Below are 20,203 nucleotides of genomic sequence, written 5' to 3' on the forward strand. Positions count from 1 at the left end.
TCCATGTAAATTATCATCCAAACTGGGACACTTTTGAGAACTAAAGGAGTTGTTAAAATTGTGATTACTGCAAAAATAAAACAAATAAAAAGTGCTACCTAACAATCCCATAACCATTATAGATTTTTATACCATACCATAAACAATGAAACCCCGATAACAGAAACGCCCCTCCTACTGTAAACACTATGGCAGAACTGCTGCTCCTCTCTTTCCCTCACATATTTCTCATATGCATATTTCATGTACACCTAAACCGCATTTCCCTCCTACCCCACTGCGCTCTCTGTATCCTGCTGGCTGCAGCAAGCACCGGAGCCAAACTGGCTGGCCCACCAGGTGACCGGTAAGGCAGCAGAGTCAGACACTTTCGGCACCACCAGAAACCAGCAGTGAGCTGTCCCTAGCCACTTGTGTCTGAGTGCACTTTGTTAAACCAGGGAGTAACCTGCCTGCTGTTCTTAAAAGGGAGGTGTTTTTTAGATTACATCTGGAAAGGGTTTTGGAAAGAGTGTTTATCACCAGTCGTCTTTCACATGTAACTATATATTAAAGTGAGAACTGTTCTCAGCACATGAATCGCACACAGTTCTAGACAAGACTATAGGAGCCAAAAAGACAAACCCATTCTGACTTACATTAATACAACTATTTATAATTTTATGTCATCAAAAAATGAACATTCCAAAGCTAAGCATATTCTTACCATACAACCTAGCAATTTCACTTTGGTATTTACCCAAAGGAGTTGAAAACTTATGTCTGCACAAAAACCTGCACACAGATGTTTGCCGAAGCTTTATTCATAATTAATTGTCAAAACCTGGCAGCAAGGAAGATGTCCTTGAGTAGGTGAATAGATAAATAAACTGGTACATTCAGACAATGAAATATTATTCGATGCTAAGAAGAAATGAGCTACCGGACCATGAAAACACATGGAAGAACCTTAAATGCATATTTTAAGTGGGCGGGGGAGGGGGGAACAAACCAATCTGAAAAGGCTACATACTGTGTGATTCCAACCATAAGACATTCTGAAGAAGGTAAAACGATGGAGACAGTAAAAAGATCGGTAGTCCTCAGAGGCTAAGGGGAGGCAGGGATGAACAGAGCAGAGAGGATGTTTAGAGCCATGAAACAATCCTGTATGATACTGTAATTTTGGATACATGTCATTACATATTTGTCTAAATCCACTATACAACACCCAGAGTGAACCCTAATGTAAACTATGTCCTTTGTGTGATAATGATGTGTCAATATAGGTTCATCAGTTGTAACAAACATACCACTCTGGGAGTGGAGGGAGCTGTTGGTAATGGGGGAGGCTATGCATGTGTGGGGGCAGGGTATATAGGGGAAATCTCTGTACCTTCTGCTCAATTTTGTTGTGAATCTATAACTGCTCTAAAAAAAAAAAAAAAAAAAAAAAGCCTATTTTTTATAATTAACATTCTGAGACAAATGCTAAACTGACCAGGAGGCCTAGGTAAACCAGAATTATCCCAGGCATATCAGGGCATGCAGTATCCCTTCCCATCCAGGTCAGACTTCCTGCACAGAGGACGGAGTGGAAAGGAAATCTGGAAGGGCAAATGGAAAACTAACAGGCAGAGAGCTCCTGGTGTGGTAAAGAAATTGAGTCGTGCCTGGCTGGGCTTGGCTCAGCAGTTGAGCATCGACCTAGAATCCAGGATATCGGGGTTCAATTCCCGGTCAGGGCACATGCCCAGGTTGCGGGCTCCATCCCCAGTCGGGGGCATGCAGGAGGCAGCCGATCAATGACTCTCTCATCACTGATGTTTCTATCTGTCTCTCTCCCTCTCTCTTCCTCTCTGAAATCAATAAAGATATATTTTAAAAAAGAAAGGAAAGGAAGGGGAGGGCAGGAGGGAGGAAGGGAGGAAGAGAGGAAGGAAGGGAGAAAGAAAAAAAAGAAAAGAAAGGAAAGAAGAGAAAAGGAGAGAAGAGGAGAGGAGAGAAAAGAGGAAAGAGAAGAGAAAGAAATTGAGTTGTGCTCCATGACATTGTGATTTAGGGAGACAGGTCCTAGAATATTTATCATGTTATCAAGAGCAGGCAATTGAAAGACTCAAATATCAAGTTCACCTCTAAATGAACCCAACTTTCTTCCTCACCAGGTAGACACCTTTTACATTTTATGAATTTATTCAGGAATGTGCCTCAGAAATGGTAACACATCTCTCCCGGCTATTTATCCATCCTCAAAGAGCAGTGCATTTGAAAATATCTCAATGTTCATGCAGTTTACAGCTTTGAAAGAATTAAACATCTAGTTATTATTTGATTGGAGTCCCCATTTCTAAAAGTCATTTTTCAGGTAGAGTAGTATCTATATTTGAACTGAGCCTGGCGTCATGGAGTAAATAAGGCATTGTGGCTTACAACACACAAAAGATATGTATTTCAAATCCAGGTTTTTAGTCAGCACCACTACAATGGCTATCCACCTGTTAACAAAAGTTTTTCTGGGCCCCAGCCAGGAGCCCAGTTACGTGAAGTAGTATTTGATAAGAGTAAATTCCTGTTCAGTGAACAAGGTTATAGTTTGTCATCAAGATTATATATATATATATACATATATATATATATATATATGTATACACACACATATATATATATATAATTTAAGTAGTTTTAACCTGTATTCATTCTGCAGTTCTGAGTTATTGCTACATATTTTGAGTTTCTAACAGTAGCCTAGTTCTGCCAAAGGTATTTAAGTTGGAAGTTAGGAAGCTGTGAGAATATTAATAAATCTTTGGTAATACACAGGAATGTGCAGATTTTTTTTTTGAGTTGGAAGTTATGAAACTGAGACTATTAGTAAACTTCTGGTAATACAGAGAAACATTCAGGTTTTTAATTATTGATATGAATCTAAACCTGTGCTTCTTTGCATTGTTTCAGAATAAATAGTCACTTTTTTATGTCACAATGACAAATCCAACCATAGGAATAGTTTACACTTAGGGAGTCCTGGGACAAGTGTAGTGATAATCCCTTTTAATACTGTATGTCAGTTAATCCTCAAATAACCCTGAGATGTAGATATTATTTCTACCCTTTTTTTTTTACAGATGAGGAAACTGAGCTCAGAGAGTTCTAGAAACTTGCCCAAAGTCACAGAGCTGATTAGTGGCAACAAGGAACGTGGTACTTGTTCATATCCACCATTTTCTGTTTTAATCTGCAATCTTGAATCACAATTGGATTACTTATTTTTTCAGCATGTCTTCTATTTCTTTTAGTGCCACAGCACTTTGTAAAAGACTGCGCATGTAGTGGTTACTCAACATGTGTCTGTTAACTGATTAACTAGAACTGGGCACTAGAGTAAGAGGATCTCAGAGCACAGCACGTAGCTAACTAACATTCCAGGAGGAGGGAGCAGCATTGAAAGCATTTAAGGCAAACAGTGGTAGAGTGATAAACTGTAGGAGGGACAGTTGCTTTTGTAATATCCTTCTGATACAGAGAGAGGGCTGCACACCAGTAGAAAACTATGACTCAGGTTAGAAAAATAAAGACATGGAGAAAGTTAAAAATCCATTGTGAGGGATACTAGGAAGAATGAAAGGACATAAAGTGTAACACTGAAGGGCAGATGACTTGCTGGTTAACATCATCCAACAAGAAAAATAACAGTCATTCTGAGTCAGTTGTTCACTGAATAAAGCACCTATCTTGAATATCATTTTTCCTTAAAAAATGTCTACATGTCTACAGTTTCTCCTTAAATTTGAACTGTCATAAGCCAGGCTTTAAAAAAAAAAAAATGCTATCTTGAATAATCAGTCAATATTTCTAAATGGGTGCCATATGCAAATCACTGTACCAAACAATAAAAGAATAGTTTTTAAGAACTCATAAATTGAAGGATATATATATAATACCTAAGAAAGAAGTAACTCATTTTTTCTAGTGAAACATATAAACGTATTTAAGTACTTTAACAATGATTCTTTTTCCAAAATTACTAAGGTTGAGCATAGAATCAGATAACATTTTAAAATAGAGAACTTACATATTTACAAAAAAAGAACAACTTACAGTAAAAGACAAATAAAAGAGGATTAATAAAATTTCAAAATTACGTAAAGCTATGTAAAGGGTCAAACGACAGATACACAGCATGAACTACAGTCCTCAGGTAACTGTGCATATATTTATTTCACTTTGACTGTATGATGTATACTTTGAAGATAGTCCTCACACCAGCACATCATCTCTTCCTCTGTAACTGAATTCCCATGATCTTCCATTGTATGATTGAGAAGCTAAGTTACACCAGAATCATGACACTAAGAGGGACAAATCTTGGTGACCTTTTGACTTTGTCAGTCTTATGAATAACGATATAACATACAGTGCTCTAAGACCCAGATTCTAGCCTAATCCCCATTTGGCCAGCTAAAGCTCTGTACCACTGGGCAAGTCACTTAATCTCTCTGGATCTCAGCATCCTCATAGGCAAAATGACAGTGTTAGAATTAGATGAGTGCTTCCCAAAGTATGGTTACATAGACTATTAGTGTACTTCAACTGATATAGAGATAAGCATTTAAAATTTGTGATTATTTTAATGTGTATTATGAATAATATAACCAAAAACTTAAACCCGTAAATTTATGCATTTTATTTTTATTATTTAAAACAAGTCAAGTGAAAAAAGGAAATGTATTTATGCTTTTTTTAAAAATTTCCTCAATGATGTTTTCTTTTTTTCAATTACAATTTCCATTTAATATTATTTTGTATTAGTTTCAGGTATAGAGCGTAGTGGTCAGACAGTCACATACTTTACAAAATATTCTCCCTAATATTTCCTGTACCCACCTGGCGCCATGCATAGTTATTAAAATATTATTGACTATATTTCCTATGCTGTACTTTACATTCCCATGACAATTTTGTAACTACCAATCTGGACTTTTCAATTCCTTCAATTCCTTCACCTTTTTCACCCAGTCCTCCAATCTCCCTCTGAAATATATTTAAATTTAATATTTAAAATATTATTAAATTGTTTGTAGGTGATCCATATATATAGTAAAAATTGTAAAGGTGGTGGACGAAGTGCTGTGTTTGGGAAATAAGACTAAATGATATTAAATTCCCACCACCAAGAAGAGCCTATATTTTCAGTGAAAGAAAGATGACTCTCAAAGCTAGAGAAGTGCTTTGTAAACCAAAATCGATTATATCAGATTGTCAATCAGACAGAGCTTTTCAATGAACTTCTTTGTTCAAATGAAAGCAAACAGAAATCATTGACTGGCTAATAATATCGCAGACTGGAGTGATTTCAAAAGAGTCTTTAAATAAAGAGATGGAAACAAACCCATTTTCTATTGTACCTTTTTTTATGTTGTCTTTCATGTCTTCCCCCCAAAAATGTGAATCCCCAAACTCTTCCTGTTGCCCATGTACCAACAATGGGCTCTTGTGCCCTCATCTGAGACAGAGGCTGTTCCACCACTGAGAGAGGTTTTCCTGAAATTTGTAAGGACATAATGACCCTTTTCTAAATTTCTCTGTAAGATATTTTTGTGGGAACAAAAGTGAATGTTTTTAGGGGAAAGGAATGCATTACTCTGCCGCTGGTTCTTGCAATTTTAAAAAAGGCAAATGGAGGAAATCTCTGTAGAACAGAGCAGAATATTCCATAAACTTCTGTGTGAACATCTCTAATATTTTTTACAACATGCTAAACAAGCACTACCTGTAAAGAGGGAAAGCACAAAATTAACGGTAACACTTTGTTTTTTAACCTTTAAAAGATGGCATTTAAAAGACAGCATCATACAAACTCCATATATTTTCCAGGATCAACTGTACAATAATGGTTTCTTTCCTTTTGCCTGTAAAAAAAAAGTATATGCTTAGGTTTCTGAGTATTTATGCAGGACAAAAATGAATGCCTTCATGGAATCCTCCAGTCTCTCCTAGCTGCCCACTGTTGGAAGGGGTTAGCTTTCAAAAGGCCTTCTTAATGGTAGTATTCTGTGGTCTTGATTCCAAAAAATTAATAGGAAAAATATATAAGTGAGGAATATGGAATATTAATAAAATTAACATATTAAAGGGGAAAATCATCTCAATTTTCACCTAAAATCATCAAGAAGAAATTGGATCATTTAGAATGTTTCAATTGTCATTATATTAATAAAATTCCAATATGACGTTTATTGCGTATGTTACTGTTTATGTTAGCAGCTCCTAGGTAGTTAGTGTAAGCTTCTAAAAGGTGTTCAGCTACGATTCTCCTGTAAGTACAGAAAGCCATCCTAGCACAGACCAAAAGAATCAACATATGTCTACAGCATTTCCTCAAGACATGTCAAAATCAGCATTTCCCCAACCATTTTTTACATTCAAAAGCACAAACAGACACACACAGCCTAAGCTCCCACACACAGCTTTTAAAGACCTCATTAAGAGAAAGCAAATTGTTTCCTCCCCTCTTACTAAAAAGCTTTTTCTTTAATGGCTTTTTAAAAATACACTTGTAAAACACCTTAACAGATTAACTTAAATGAAAATCTTTGCATGTGGAGAACTATTGGAGGGTCAGAATAGCCATAGAAAAAGTGGTTAGTTCTACCATTTGACTATCATGAAAAAGAATAACAAAAGACTATGAATTATATTTTCTCTCATTTGGAAGTTATTAGTAGATTTTCCTTTGCTCCACTGAGAAATGAGAGAAGAAAATATGAAGTTACAGCGAACCCATATGGCCAGCAGGAAAATCCTATTTAATTGCTTTATTGCCAGAAATGTTAAATCACTTCCTGAGGATACAGTTCAAATGAAACATATGGCAGCTATTAACAAAAGCCCCTAATGAATTCAAAAATATGCCTTTTATGGGAGCTTTCTCATAAGCAGCAGTCATACATGTTACTTAAACTGTACATACAAATATGCATTTGGTATTTTAATTCCACAAATGTTTGATGAACGCTTAGTCTGTACCAGACTATGTAGCCAGCTTGCATGGAATGTTTCTTTCCAAGCAACAGACAGAACACTCTGGAACCTCAGGACATGGACCCCAAACCTAGCGGCCATGCCTCTTCTCAGAAGTCAAAGGCAAAAAACTCTTGACCAACACCTCCTTCCTGAAGGTTCAAGGCCCAAGAAAACCATTTCATTTCCTCTTGGGTAGTCCTAATTATCTACTATATTCCTACTCTTTTTAATGTCACACCTGTGATGGTGTTAATCATTGCCATTTAGCATCCACTGCATGGATCTGTTCATCTTTTCACCATCTTCTTTAAGTAGATATGAATTACACAAATAAGAAAACTTTACCAAAGATTGTTGTACTTAGAATAATGTAAGGCATATCATAAGAATCAATAGATAGCTTTAACTAATTGAAAACCAGGTGTCGCTATTTTTTTTTTAATTGAATGCCATTCATCCCTGGGAAATCACTCAAATTCAATTATTTATAACCCATATTCTATCCTTCAAATTCAAAGGAATTTATCCTTCAAATTCAAAGATAAATCAGCTGAGAGACATCCAGCACTTATTAATATGTGGTTTTACTTTAAAAGAGAAGTTATCAAATTCTGGGTGCATTACATTTTGACTTTCCTTGCTCCACCTCATAATATGGCCATTGCAGTTATTTAATGGAAGGGAGCCTTGGTAGCTTAAAGAATCGGGCAGAACGTGGTGAAATTTAAAGTAACTGGCATTGGCTCCATGAAGTATTAGCGCTAGCTGTATGGAGGCTAAAACATTTTTGCTTCAGAGTGCAGCTCATTAACATTTTTGTTGAATACTTATACATGCTTGGTTGCATGCTTTGTAATCAAATACGATAAAATATGGAAGGCCTGTTACTGGTCAAGCTGTGATTTGGAGCAAAACATTCAATTTGCCTTAAATGCCTTAGCTGTAAGAACAGAGAGCTTCCTTAGATTTTCTAAATGTCTGTTACTGTTATGCCTACATGGATATTTTGTGATCTAAGTCATATCTTTTCATGGGATCTCTTCAAATCTTTACAATTTTTAGTAATTTGAAATTAGTGTTAGTGACCTCAGAGGCCAGCATGTCAATGGGTGTGTCCTACCTTCCATTACTGACAGTGACCTCACAGAAGTTGTTTTGCTCTCCAGGACTTCATGGGATTGTTCTAAGGATTGAGTGAGGTTATGGAGGTAACAGCTCAAAACTGCATCTTGTGCATGCTAAGGACATAGTAGTAAGTGTTAGCTGTCCATACACTGAAGAGCTTTCTCACTAAACATCCTTTAATTACCTGTCACCAACCTTTACATTCTTGTCCATGAAAGGGTTTCTGTTTTGTTTTGTTGTTTTTTATTTGCTTTTCACAAAAGAGATAAGTTAATTTAAAACTGTTATCTCCAGGCAGGGGGGAAATCTAGGAGTTAGGCTTAAAATATAACATAGTATGAATTTAATGCCACTTTTAAATCCTTTCCAAAAAGACACATAAAAACTAAACAAATATCACCAAAACTGCAGGGTAACTTTCCTGTAAAGGGAAAAAATAGCATTCCTGGAGTATAGAATCAGAGTTCTTCGAGAAGGGAAGGAAAAATCAGATGACCCTGCTATAAATGAGACAATGCTGAAAAAGATGCTCGAAGCCTCCTCAAGCCATTTGGTGCCCCGCTCTCTGGAGTGATCCTCCACTGTGCACTTGTCACCTGAGAGTTTCCTTATGACTACATTGCTGTCAGGGTACAGAGCTGATGTAAACACCCGGAGAGCAAGATGTGAACGCCTAAATGTAGAGTGAGGTTAAGTCAAAATATAATTTTACTATAGATCAACCTTGCCAAAACAAAAAAATAACTTATCTATAGAAAGACTTTTCCCTTATTTGAGAAATTACATTGATCTCAAAATCCTGTAAATTCCTAAGGTAAGGATCTCCATAGCAATAAATATCTCACAACAATATTGGTGTCCTCATATTTGATATTTCTGGAAATGAAGATTGATGCTATTTCCTTAGGCTGACCTATAACAGAAGTACACTGAGTCTCTCTCTCTCTCTCCCCACCCCTTGTCTCTCTCTCTCTCTTACACACACATACACACACACACACACGCAACAAAATTAGTGAGTCTACTTTTCTTACCCCAACTTTAGAGACTTTGTTCCTTGAAGAAGGGGAGAAACATCACTTGTGACATCTTGTGTGATCAGTGGCTATGGGTTCAAAGGCGTCAAATCCCAGTGGGTCAGATAGATTTATAAAAGGTTTCCAGTACAAGGTACTATCCTCATGCTAACTGTATTTTATACATGAATAACTGAGGTGAATGGGAACTAGAAGTTCAACTTCCTAAAATATTTTTAGAATCTCCACAAAGAGTAGAATTAGACATTTATACTTTAAAGTCTTTTGTAAGCATCTCATTTTAAACTCTATTTTTAAATAATGATAGCAATAGATACTAGATGCTGGGAATTGAACTTCTAACCCTTTCATGTCAGAGAGGTTTAGACCCATTGGCCCAAAGCCCATAGTAACAAACAGAGCAGCTACCTTTTCCTGAGGACCTCGTATGCTTTCTGGAGGCCATATAGTTAGTCCCCTCGGCAGCCCTGTGAACTGGGAGTGATTCCCTGTTTTATAAAGGAAGCTTCTGAGCTGTGAGGGGACAAGACAGATTTTGAAACGCCAGAGACCAAACAAACAATTTACCGTTTCTGCCTCCCAAAATAGGAGAAAACAAATGAACTCCAAAAATTCTACCCAAATTCAAAGAGAGTTTTAGTCTCATTTATCGACAATGAGTCTGCCTTCAGAGAAAAAACAATGACAGGGTGATTTAGAATTATCATAGCTGAGTGTAGTAACTTTGCTGATAGTTCCACAACTCTCATTTTTCTTTTCAGCTTTATTGAGGTATAACTGACCAAAAAAATGTGAGATATTTAAAGTGTGCCTCGTGGTGATTTGATATATGTATACACTGTGAAAGAACTGTTTACATCTAATTAATTAACAAATCCATTACCTCAGATATTTACCCTTTTTTGGTGAGAACCCTTAAGTTTCACTCTCTTAGCAAATATCAATTGTATATCACAGTGTTATGAACTATAGTCACCATGTTTTGCATTACATCCTCAGACCTTGTTCATCTTACAGCTGAAAGTTCATACCCTTTTACTAACCTCTCCCTATTTCTCTCCCCATCCCCCCACCTCACCTCCACTCCCACCCCCACTCCCACAGCCACACCCCTGCGCCAGACCCTGGTAACCACTTTAATACTCTCTGATTCATTTAGCATAATTACTTTCAAGGTCCCTGTTATTGCAAATGGCAGGATTTCTATCTTTCTCATGCCTAAATATTCCATTATATATCACATCCATATCTTGGCTATTGTGAGTAATGCTGCAATGAACATGGGAGTGCAGATAGCTTTTTGATTTCCTCTTTTTATTTCCTTTGAATATATACCAAGAAGTGGGATTGCTAAGTCATACAGCTTTCTGATATAAATTTTTTTTTATTTTAAATTTTTTAAATATTAAAAAAAAATATTTAGGAACCTCCAAACTGTTTTCCGTAGTGGCAGCACCAGTTTACATTCCCACCAACAGTGCATAAGAGTTCCCTTTTCTCCACATACTCACCAACATGTATTATTTCTTGTCTTCTTGGTAATATCCACTTACCGGCCTTTCTAATAGGCTCAAGGTGATAACTCACTGTGGTGTCCATTTGCACTTCCCTGGTAATTAATGATGTTGAACATCTTCTCATGTACCCACTGGCCATTTAAATGTCTTCTTTGGGGAAATGTCTGTTCAGATTCTCTGCCTTCTCATTTTTCTGCTGCCAAGTTTGATTTAATTTTGCTTGGTTTATGGTACTTCATTTGATTCATAATATTGTTATTTGATGTTTCTTTCTAATAATACCACAACTTTTTTACTTTTGTTTTCTTTTTCAGGTTATTCCAGGTATTTCAGAGAAGGAAAAGGCTGGTAAGTGGATATATGGTTGTGTTTTCCTTTCTGTCTATTTTAGAATAAAATTTCAACTTCATGTAGACATTTTATTAAATATCTAAAATGTATAAATCTCATCAATCTTTGGACAAATATTGTTGAATTACTGAAAAATAAATTGTGTTGCTCAAAAGGTAAGAAAAATAATGTGGTTTTCTAATATAGCATTTCATCGTGTTAGAATAAGATGTGTGCTTTTTTAGCCTTACTGCAAGTTGTGACAGCAACCATAACTTTTTCCTTGAGGGAAAGAATGAAATGTTTACTATGTTGGAGAATGGTCTTTGGAAATTGGTTGTTAATAATTATCAAGATTTATTTTTTAATCTTAAGTAGCTTATTTAGTAGTTGTAGAAAAAGATTTACTTATTGAAGTCAGTGCTATACCATCAAAAATATAATTGTAAAACAATATAAATAACTTTGTTGGAAAAGTTATATTTTTCTATGGTCTGTGCTATCATTATAACTATTTAACAGTATTATGGAAATTGGATAAGGTCTAATGAGAAACATAGAATATGAAAAATTAGAGTTGAATTGGTGGGATTATGTGTGTTTTTAAAACATCTGTTGATCTTCCTCAATATTGTCTTATGTTTTCTATATAATAACAATAGTTTTTTAAAACTCAGATTTAAAGTATGCTCCCAAACTTGAAACACATCACTTAGTTCTTGGACATTTGTGATTTTTAAGAAGCATATTAAAAGTTTATAGTATCTTCTAGCAGAAAATGTCATGACTTCATTGACTTTTAGTGAGGTTATGGAGTTTGTCTGATGTGATTTTTATACAGGGGGTGTTATCTTTCTAGTTCAGTGACCTTATGTTTGCTGCTAGATAGTTTTCACAACAAAAGTTTTTATGCTTTGTCTCCTTCCATGGCTAAAGTTTTCTCTTATGTTACGCTGTTTCTGATTTTTTCACTCTAATATGTTGAAAGGTGACCCTTCAGAATGGAAGGAAAATATTGAAAACTGTTCAGTGTAACAATGCAGTGGTTATTCTGTGGATTAGTAGCAAATATTAAACAAATTTAAATCACAGCTTCAGAGCTCTAATATCTTAAATAGATTGTGTTAGCTATCTAGTTAGGACAAGAAATAGATGGTGATCATTTGCATCACAAAGGAAAAGGAATTTAGCCCAAGTCCTGCTTTATCTTTGGTTGTGACATTCTCAGTAATTCCCAAGATTCACTGCAATTTATAAAGTGTGTAACAGGGCAAAGTTGTCATCATGTTCCAGAATATCAGCAAATTCTTTCATACCCCAGGAGGAAATTGGAATGTAAATTCTTGACTGGTGGGGAAGGGGAAAAAGGGATGGAAATGCCATTGCTTGAGGGAATGGAGAGCCAAAGAGTTATCTTCCCTATGACACTTAGATGATTTCAGATTGATAGGGAGAGCACTTCTTTTTATCAAGCTTTCTCAAAATTTTAAAGATATTTTTATTACAACAAGGAACTAATTAAACAGAGAGTATAAATATAATGTAGGCACCACTTTTTATCATAATCCTGGAAATTTTCTTCCTCAAGAACAATTAAAAAAAAATTGTCATCTTGTATTTAATATCTCTTTGGGTCATTTCTGTACTTCTGGGGCACAAATGCAAAGTGTTAATAAATTCCACTCACAGAGGTTCCACAAGATGATCTATGAAACACAGACCCACCAATCTATATGTATGATCTGCCCAGGTCCCAGTCACCTGGGCTCCCCATCTGAGATATTTAACCCAGGATGGCATAATTTGAGCAGAGCCCACTTTTTACATATTAAAACATTAGAATGATTGCAATTTACTCCAGGATAGATTTTTATTTAGATTTCTTAAGAATGTGCTGATTTGTTTAGGAGGAAAGATCATTTCGTTTGATAATATAAGAAAGAAATGGTATATTTTTTTAAAAATCAGAGAATTTGTGTCAAAATAAAGGCTTATGTTTGAATATTTAATTAATATGGTAACAGATTTGACAATTCAAAAGAGAATATGATTTATTCCAAAAGTTTTAAAGGACCATAGCAGTCTAAGCAATCTACTTCAGTATTCCTAAACTTTATTTTGCCCTATTTAGAATATTAAAAACATTTGAGCGTTTTATATACAAATGCAAATCCCTTATTCCTATCTTTGTGAATCTCCATTTTTAAGCTCTGCTAGACACAGGAATGAGGATGAGGGCAGAGGAGACCCACTCAGTCTTCTGGGGGTTAATTGAGCTCTTAAGTAGGATTAAGCTTCATACCGGCCCCCAAGGCCTGTCATTTTTTCTGTCTTGCTAAATGAATGTAGACTATTGTTCCTTTTTAAGAAAGCCTATTTTTAATCTGTGTGACCACTCATCCACGCCAACTGGAACCAACTCTACTTTGTGAAGCTCTGAACAGAATCATTTTGGTTACATTCCATTAATAATTCTTGAATTGCAGTTGTATGATTGTCTTTGTGTGTCCTTTAAGTGGACATCTTCTATTCTGATCCATGTTGCTATGTAAATGAGGCCTGGTGGAATCAGTTTTGCTGCTTGTCTCCCACCTTGTGATTGCAAAAAACTCCAAGGGGAAACAACTTTGAAACAGCCTCCCGTTTGTTCATTCATTCCACAAATACTTACCGAACAGCAACACGTACTAGGCATCATACAAGGTTCCGTTGAGGAAGCAATTATGAATAAGGCATGGTCCTTCCCCTGAAGAAACTCATACTTTAATTGAGAATATTCTATTAGGCTAGTATCGTCCTTTTCTCTTCTAATGAGAATTCCTAACCTAGCTTATCAGAAAGTTTCCTAGGAAAAGAATCAAATAAATACTGTTTGCAGAAAAGTCTGTATCAGAATGTGCCTTCTCAGGATCTGAAGTAGAATATAATTAATTTGTTTTTAAAAAAACAGAATTACACAAGTATCAATATATTCAACACATAATATTTTCAAATAACTTCTATTACACCACTAACAGAGTGGTGTATGTCCCTAACAAGTGGGCCCAACGTCATTGGTATAGTCTCCAGCACATCTGCTTTCTATCTGTGTGGCCTTGAGCAAGTTACTTAACCTCCTCATTTGCTCATTTCTTGACTATAAACAAAGAAGCTGTCATGCTGTTCTTGTAAGGCCACAATGCTTGGCACAAAGTAGGTCCTACAAAATAGTAGCTGTATTTTATGATAATTAGTTGTGCTTATAACCATCATGTGTACAGGCCAAATGGAAGCTTGCTGTGTGACTGCTCCAAGAGTCTTAAACACTTCCTCAGGGCACCAACTAATAGCTAGGCAGCTGTCCATGGGAAAGGAAGAGATCACTTTCTCCACAAGCTTCTGAGGGAGTTAATCCAGATGGAGGTTATCATAGTATAGACAGTATGGGTCACATTTGCCGTCTCCATTAGACTGAAATTCTCTCCTGTGAACAGATACTCTTTGATTTTCACCAAGATTAGTCCCTGAGAAATGCATCCCGTGTCCTGTTTCCCTGTGACTCCCTGTACCCCAGTGCCTAAGGTAACTGGACTCCCTCACCTCCTGCACACAATTCTATCAACACTGCCGTCTCATAGTCCCTTGTCCGTTCTCCCTGCCTCTGCTTTAATGCAGTCCTCCACTTTCCACTGGACTTTCCCTGCCTTCACCTGCAGTACATACATCCATCCTCTACCCATTCACCATTTACCTTTGAAAGTCACGACCGGATCATAAAAATGCCTGCTTAGACACTTTCTTTATCTCCCTACAGCATAAGGTCAAACCTTCCGGCTTGCCATTTGTATTCTGGATGCAGCATCACTTACTGTGCTGGATCTGTCCATTTTGCCCCTCAGATCCACCCCACACACACACTTCTCCCACACTCTGCGCTGGAGGCTGATGTCGGTAAAATCAATGGGCTGCCCTTCTCTCAGTCTTTCCCACTCCACCAATGAGAAGCCAGGGGTGGGGGGCCAGTGGGGCTTCCTGAGGAGTCACTGCTGGTTGCTGTTAGGTGGCCCTTTCTATGCAAGTTTCCAGGTTGACAACTATTCTCTCTTCTTGCCCTTGTGGTTTCCCTACACCTTCCCTCAGTTTACCCAATGTGGCTTCTGTTTTCTGCTACAAGTCTCACTGGTGTACCTACCAATATTTTCTCTTCTTTCTATTTCTTTGTGTATGTTTATTAGCTTCTTTGTCATACTCCAGTCACCACATCCAGCCACAGGACCTCTCCTAATTCTATATATTTCTACTCTTGCCTAAATGACTCAACTCCTCTTGTAAAAATATAGATGATAGGTAGATATAGAGGGAGAGGGAGAGATGGCTTATTCAGGGGGGAAAGATATGGACTGTGTTCTTCTTATGAATTCATCCTAAATAAACTCGGTTTCATTTCATTCAGTCACTTGGGCGAGAAAAGTATCGACCCTTACAATTTAGAATGCTCTCCTATATTCACAGAAGCATGTAACTTAGAAAACCAGCATTGCATATTAATCATGAAAATGTGACTGGGTGTATTTGAAAGTAATAATATGGAGTGATATGAAATCTGTCATTCTCAAATTAAATCACATGGAAAACAGACCAAAAATGGCCAATGTTTTTGCCTTCTCTGTCTTGAAAATTCTACTTGTTTTATTAGATCCAACAATACCTCCTCCTTAATGAATTCTTTCCCAGAGAGTTTAGTCATTGATTATCCTGAGCTCCTAGGAAACGTTATGTGTTTTCTATTTCAGCCCGATTTTCTCGCTTCACTGTGTGTCCTCTTCACTGGGCCAGGAGCTTTTTTAGGGCAGGATTGTCTTCATGTGGCCTGTAACTAAAACGGCTGTTAGCACATGGTAGGTGTTCTGTAAATGCATGGTAATCAATAAACCGTAATCGCAGGATGCTTTGGCTTCAATCTTAATGATTTAGTTAATAGGGTTCTAAACCCCTCCCCCCACGCACTTCCATTACTCCTGCTACTTCCACAACTGCCAAGTATCTCATCCAGATAATTAATTAATGGTGTCCTTTGGAGTTCTATCCCATCCAGATATGTAAAGGGCACTGTTGAGAAGCACGGCTTTAGAATCTGACTTTGGTTGCATTTCTTGGTCATTTTTCTTAGAATGTTTGTTCTCCTGCCTCGAGGTTATTTGGTTGGCCAGAACTGTTAAAAATCCAGATAGTGAATGATTATAGCCTGAAACACTTGTGAAAGATAGCTTTCAGGATTATATAACAGATTCAGAGTCTCTTCAAACTTTGTGTTGGGGTTTAGTAAGGCAGTACATAAAAATCAAACTTTTCTTTGTGACAAATTTGAAGGGGAAAAGCCAGGGTTTTCACTCCAAACACCTTGTAAACATACTGAATAACAAAGCCCAGACCTGGTGCCTTTTGTTATTAATTTTTCTCACTGCCTTTGATCACTGAGAAGGGAAATGCAGATGGGAAAAAACCCTAAAATACAAAGATATTCCCCTTTTCCCAGTCTGATCATCATTGCTTCAATTCAGAAAATTACCCATGCAATCTGTTCCACTCTAAACCGTGTTTTGATGGGGGAAAAAAAAACGGAAATAAGATGGCTCTGTTTCAGAAGTCTCCTTTGAAAGACTCTGCCCTACTTTATGGCTTCATTTTAGTACAAATCAAATTAGTTTAACGCCGTCCCACCCACTAGATTGTAAGCACATGAAAGACGGAATTTTGTTTCGTTCAACTCTGTACTCCCAATGCTTGATGTTTGGTAAATGAATAAATAAATGAGATCTTTTAAAAATCAGAGAATGTTTCGCTCTATACACATAATACTCCCAACACCCATGTAGAATTTTGTCATTCTGCTCTAACTTAAAGCACTTTCTGTAACTGCAAAACCCCCCGGCTGTTTTACAGGGTTCGGCAGGATCTGAAAATTGTCTTTATCTGGCCAGGCTGGGCTTTGGCCAACATTCCAAATTCTTTATTCCTTTTCACTCTCAGAAAATGAATTTCATTATTTTTATACTAATGGCTTATAAATACTCACTTGCTTCACTTTTCTTAGTATATGGTCTCTGCTCGCCTACCTTTTTATGAGGAAGGAATTTAGGGTATGCCCGCACACAACCTCTCATTTTTTCTGAAACCTAATGTAAACTAATCCATGAAAAGTTGGCTGTGGTTGACTGGGCTGTTGAGAGGAAATATATTAGCTTTCAGGTATCAAGGAATTCATGAAAAATATAAGTAAGCTATTCTTAAATGGCAAAGGTCTTGAATTCATAGGATATTTTTCAATAATGGATAACTTTCTAAATATTTTTTTACTGTTCTTGTTGGTATTTTGTTTATTACCAAGTATGTAAATCAAGTCTGCTATATCACCAGAACCAATCAAACATATTTCATTTTCTTCTCAATTATATTTCAAGCAACATGGATACATGATAATTTCTCTTTTAACAAGTTCCAATTCAAATGTTACCTCCTACATTTGGAGTGATCCTCCCAGGTCTGTATAGCCAATGGTGGCTGTATCTTTCTATAGCATTTAGTTATTCCCACAGTGTATTTCTGTTCACAGATTATCTTCCCCATCAGTCTGTGAGCTCCTTGAAGATATAAAGCTCTCACTTCATCTTTCTCACCCACATCCCGTATAGTATCTTGAACAGAGAAGGTGCTCAAGAAATAGTTTTGAATCAACCCATTTATCTGACATACCAAACAGCTCATGCAGGCTCTTAGTTCATCTCAAGTCTTTCAATGACCATGACTTTTCACAAGATTTGACAAACTACAAATTTCTTTCTGTAAAGAGCCATATGCACATTTCACTCCCCAGCTTGTCCTTTGAAAGAACGGCTATCCACAGTGTGAAGAGGTGACTATAAACTACCAGTGCAGGCTAAGAGGCAGTTTTGCATTTCAGTATTTTAATTGACATTGACCTTTTATTGGTAGAAAAATTAATTTGTCATTCTCAATCTTCCCAGAAGAAAGACAATTTATGAAAAGGCCCTTTCTATCCATTGTATTTATAAAGTAATAAAAGAACTTTCATTTCATTTGAAAATCATACCTGATCATTTCTTAGATGCCTTCAAATACTTACCTTTATAGAGTTCCCAGTGCAGTCTGTAGTTCAGTTTCTTTTATTAATAATATGAATATAAAGACATATATGTACCAACAAGATAACAGTACATTGATTTTAATTTCTTTGGAGAGGTGCATTTATTGAGAACAGGTACATATAACAAGGTATTACTTGGACCTGTCTGAGTATGAGATGACCTAATCAGATCTTCCATTGGTTTGAAGAACTTTCATTTGTTTCTCTATAGGCAAGAATCTGAGATTAATATCTCTTCCAGATTGACCTATAAACATTTCTATTACAGAATTAAGATATGATTTTGAGATACAGTTTATCAAAGTGGGAAATTCAAAACAGTTATTAACAACCATAACAAATTAACCAATGTCCAAGAAAACGCTGGCACCCCTCTTGTTGTGCAGGCTGTGCAGAAAACCAGTCTGACTATTGTGGAAGAGTGGGTCATGGCTTTAAGAAGCTATTTTGTCCTGACTACTCTAATCAGGTAAAAAAGATCTCATAGAATTCCACACATGATGTTTAAGCAAAAATCAAAAAGCACTCACTTGCCAACCACAGTGGGGTTTTGTTCTTTGGTTTTTGTTTTTAAATTTTTTCTAACCATTACACTGTCCCAGAAAACATACTCCAATGACTCCAAACTGCTAATGTTACAAACTTCTTAATATAAATGTTAAATCGATTCTTTTCTCTGGATTTAAGGGCATAGATAAATGGAAGATAACAGTACAATTCATCACTTCATGAACTGACCTATGTTTTTAAGTCTATGGTCTCCTTGGCTATATTTAGCCAAATGTTTTCCCTCCTGTGCTGTAATTTCCTGAAAGGCAGACATTCTCTCTGTACCCATGTAATGCCAGCCTCTTAGGAAGTTTTTGACCTAATGTTTGTCAAATGAATGTTTGAATGGATAATAATAGCAAGCATTTACTCTGTGCCTGCACTTTTCTAAGCACTTTATAGAACTCGTCTGATCCTCTAGGAACTCTAAGGTAGGTGTTACTGTTTTCTATATAGAGATGAGGAACCTGAGACTCAGATAAGTTTCCTAAATTACCCAAAGTTGCACTGTGGCCAAGGCTACTCAGTCTAGAATGCATGCCCTTAACCAACTATGCTGTGTGTAATGGTTAAAGGCCAAGACTCCTGAGGCTGACAAGTAAGTTCTTCCATAATCTGGCCTTACCCTTCCTTTCCAACCTTATCTCCCATCCTCCTCAAACATGAGCTTTCTTCTGCAGTCATGGTAGCAACCTCGCTTTTCTCCTGAATTTGTTCCTACGTAACGTGACCATTGCTCCTCCAGTTTCCCTTCTAGAAATTAACCTCCTCATCCCCCACAGTCTCATTTGGGTCTCACCCTCACTGTGAAGTCTTGCATGACCTCCTGCTCATATGAATTTAATATTTTTGAAATGATACAACTGCAGCATATACGGTCTGTACTGGTCGTTTGCATACTTGATTATAGAGGATTGTCCTCACCCTGAGAGTTTTATTTGTCTCCCTTGGTTCCCAGTAGCCTTCTAAGCATCCTTTTAAAAGTCACTTAGCACAGTGCTGTGCACCTAAAAAGGTTTATTTAATTAATACTTTATTTTTTTAGAGACTTTTTATATTTACAAAAAAACTGATTGGAAAGGACAGTTTAAACTATATGACGTTCGTTTAAAGGCAAAATTATGAACCTAGTAGAAAGCTCATGGGTTGCTAGGAGTTGGGGGAAGGGGAGTCATGAATCAATGGAGCACAGAAGATTTTTAAGGCAGGGAAACTATTCTGTGTGATGCTATAATAGAAATGTACAAAGCCTTTTCAGATTGGTTTTTTTTCACTTAGCAATATGTATTAAAATCCCTCCATGTATTTTCATGACTCGATAGCTTATAACTTTTTTAGCACTGAGTAATATTCAATTGTATGGAAATACCACAATTAAAGAAACAATATATTTTTTATGTAAAAACATTAATCAAACATATATTACAATGAACTTTATCTTTTCTTATTTAGCCATTGATTTTGATTACTTCATTTTTCTCCTTTGGAATTTCTTCAAG

At 36.5% G+C, this 20,203-nt stretch overlaps 1 protein-coding gene across 4 annotated transcripts in view; it reads left to right on the forward strand.

Annotated features, from left to right (window-relative positions):
* Positions 1–20,203, forward strand: part of DLC1 (DLC1 Rho GTPase activating protein) — a 322,808-nt gene that overhangs the window by 137,319 nt on the left and 165,286 nt on the right. For all 4 annotated transcript variants that reach the window (XM_087814132.1, XM_087814133.1, XM_087814134.1 and 1 more), the window contains one exon: positions 10,996–11,029. In XM_087814132.1, coding sequence (XP_087670258.1) covers positions 10,996–11,029 — 34 coding nt within the window. The remainder of the gene's footprint in view (positions 1–10,995; positions 11,030–20,203) is intronic.

The sequence above is a fragment of the Miniopterus natalensis genome, chromosome 2 (assembly GCF_054644295.1).
Source record: "Miniopterus natalensis isolate mMinNat1 chromosome 2, mMinNat1.hap1, whole genome shotgun sequence".
In the NCBI taxonomy this organism is placed as follows: domain Eukaryota; kingdom Metazoa; phylum Chordata; class Mammalia; order Chiroptera; family Miniopteridae; genus Miniopterus; species Miniopterus natalensis.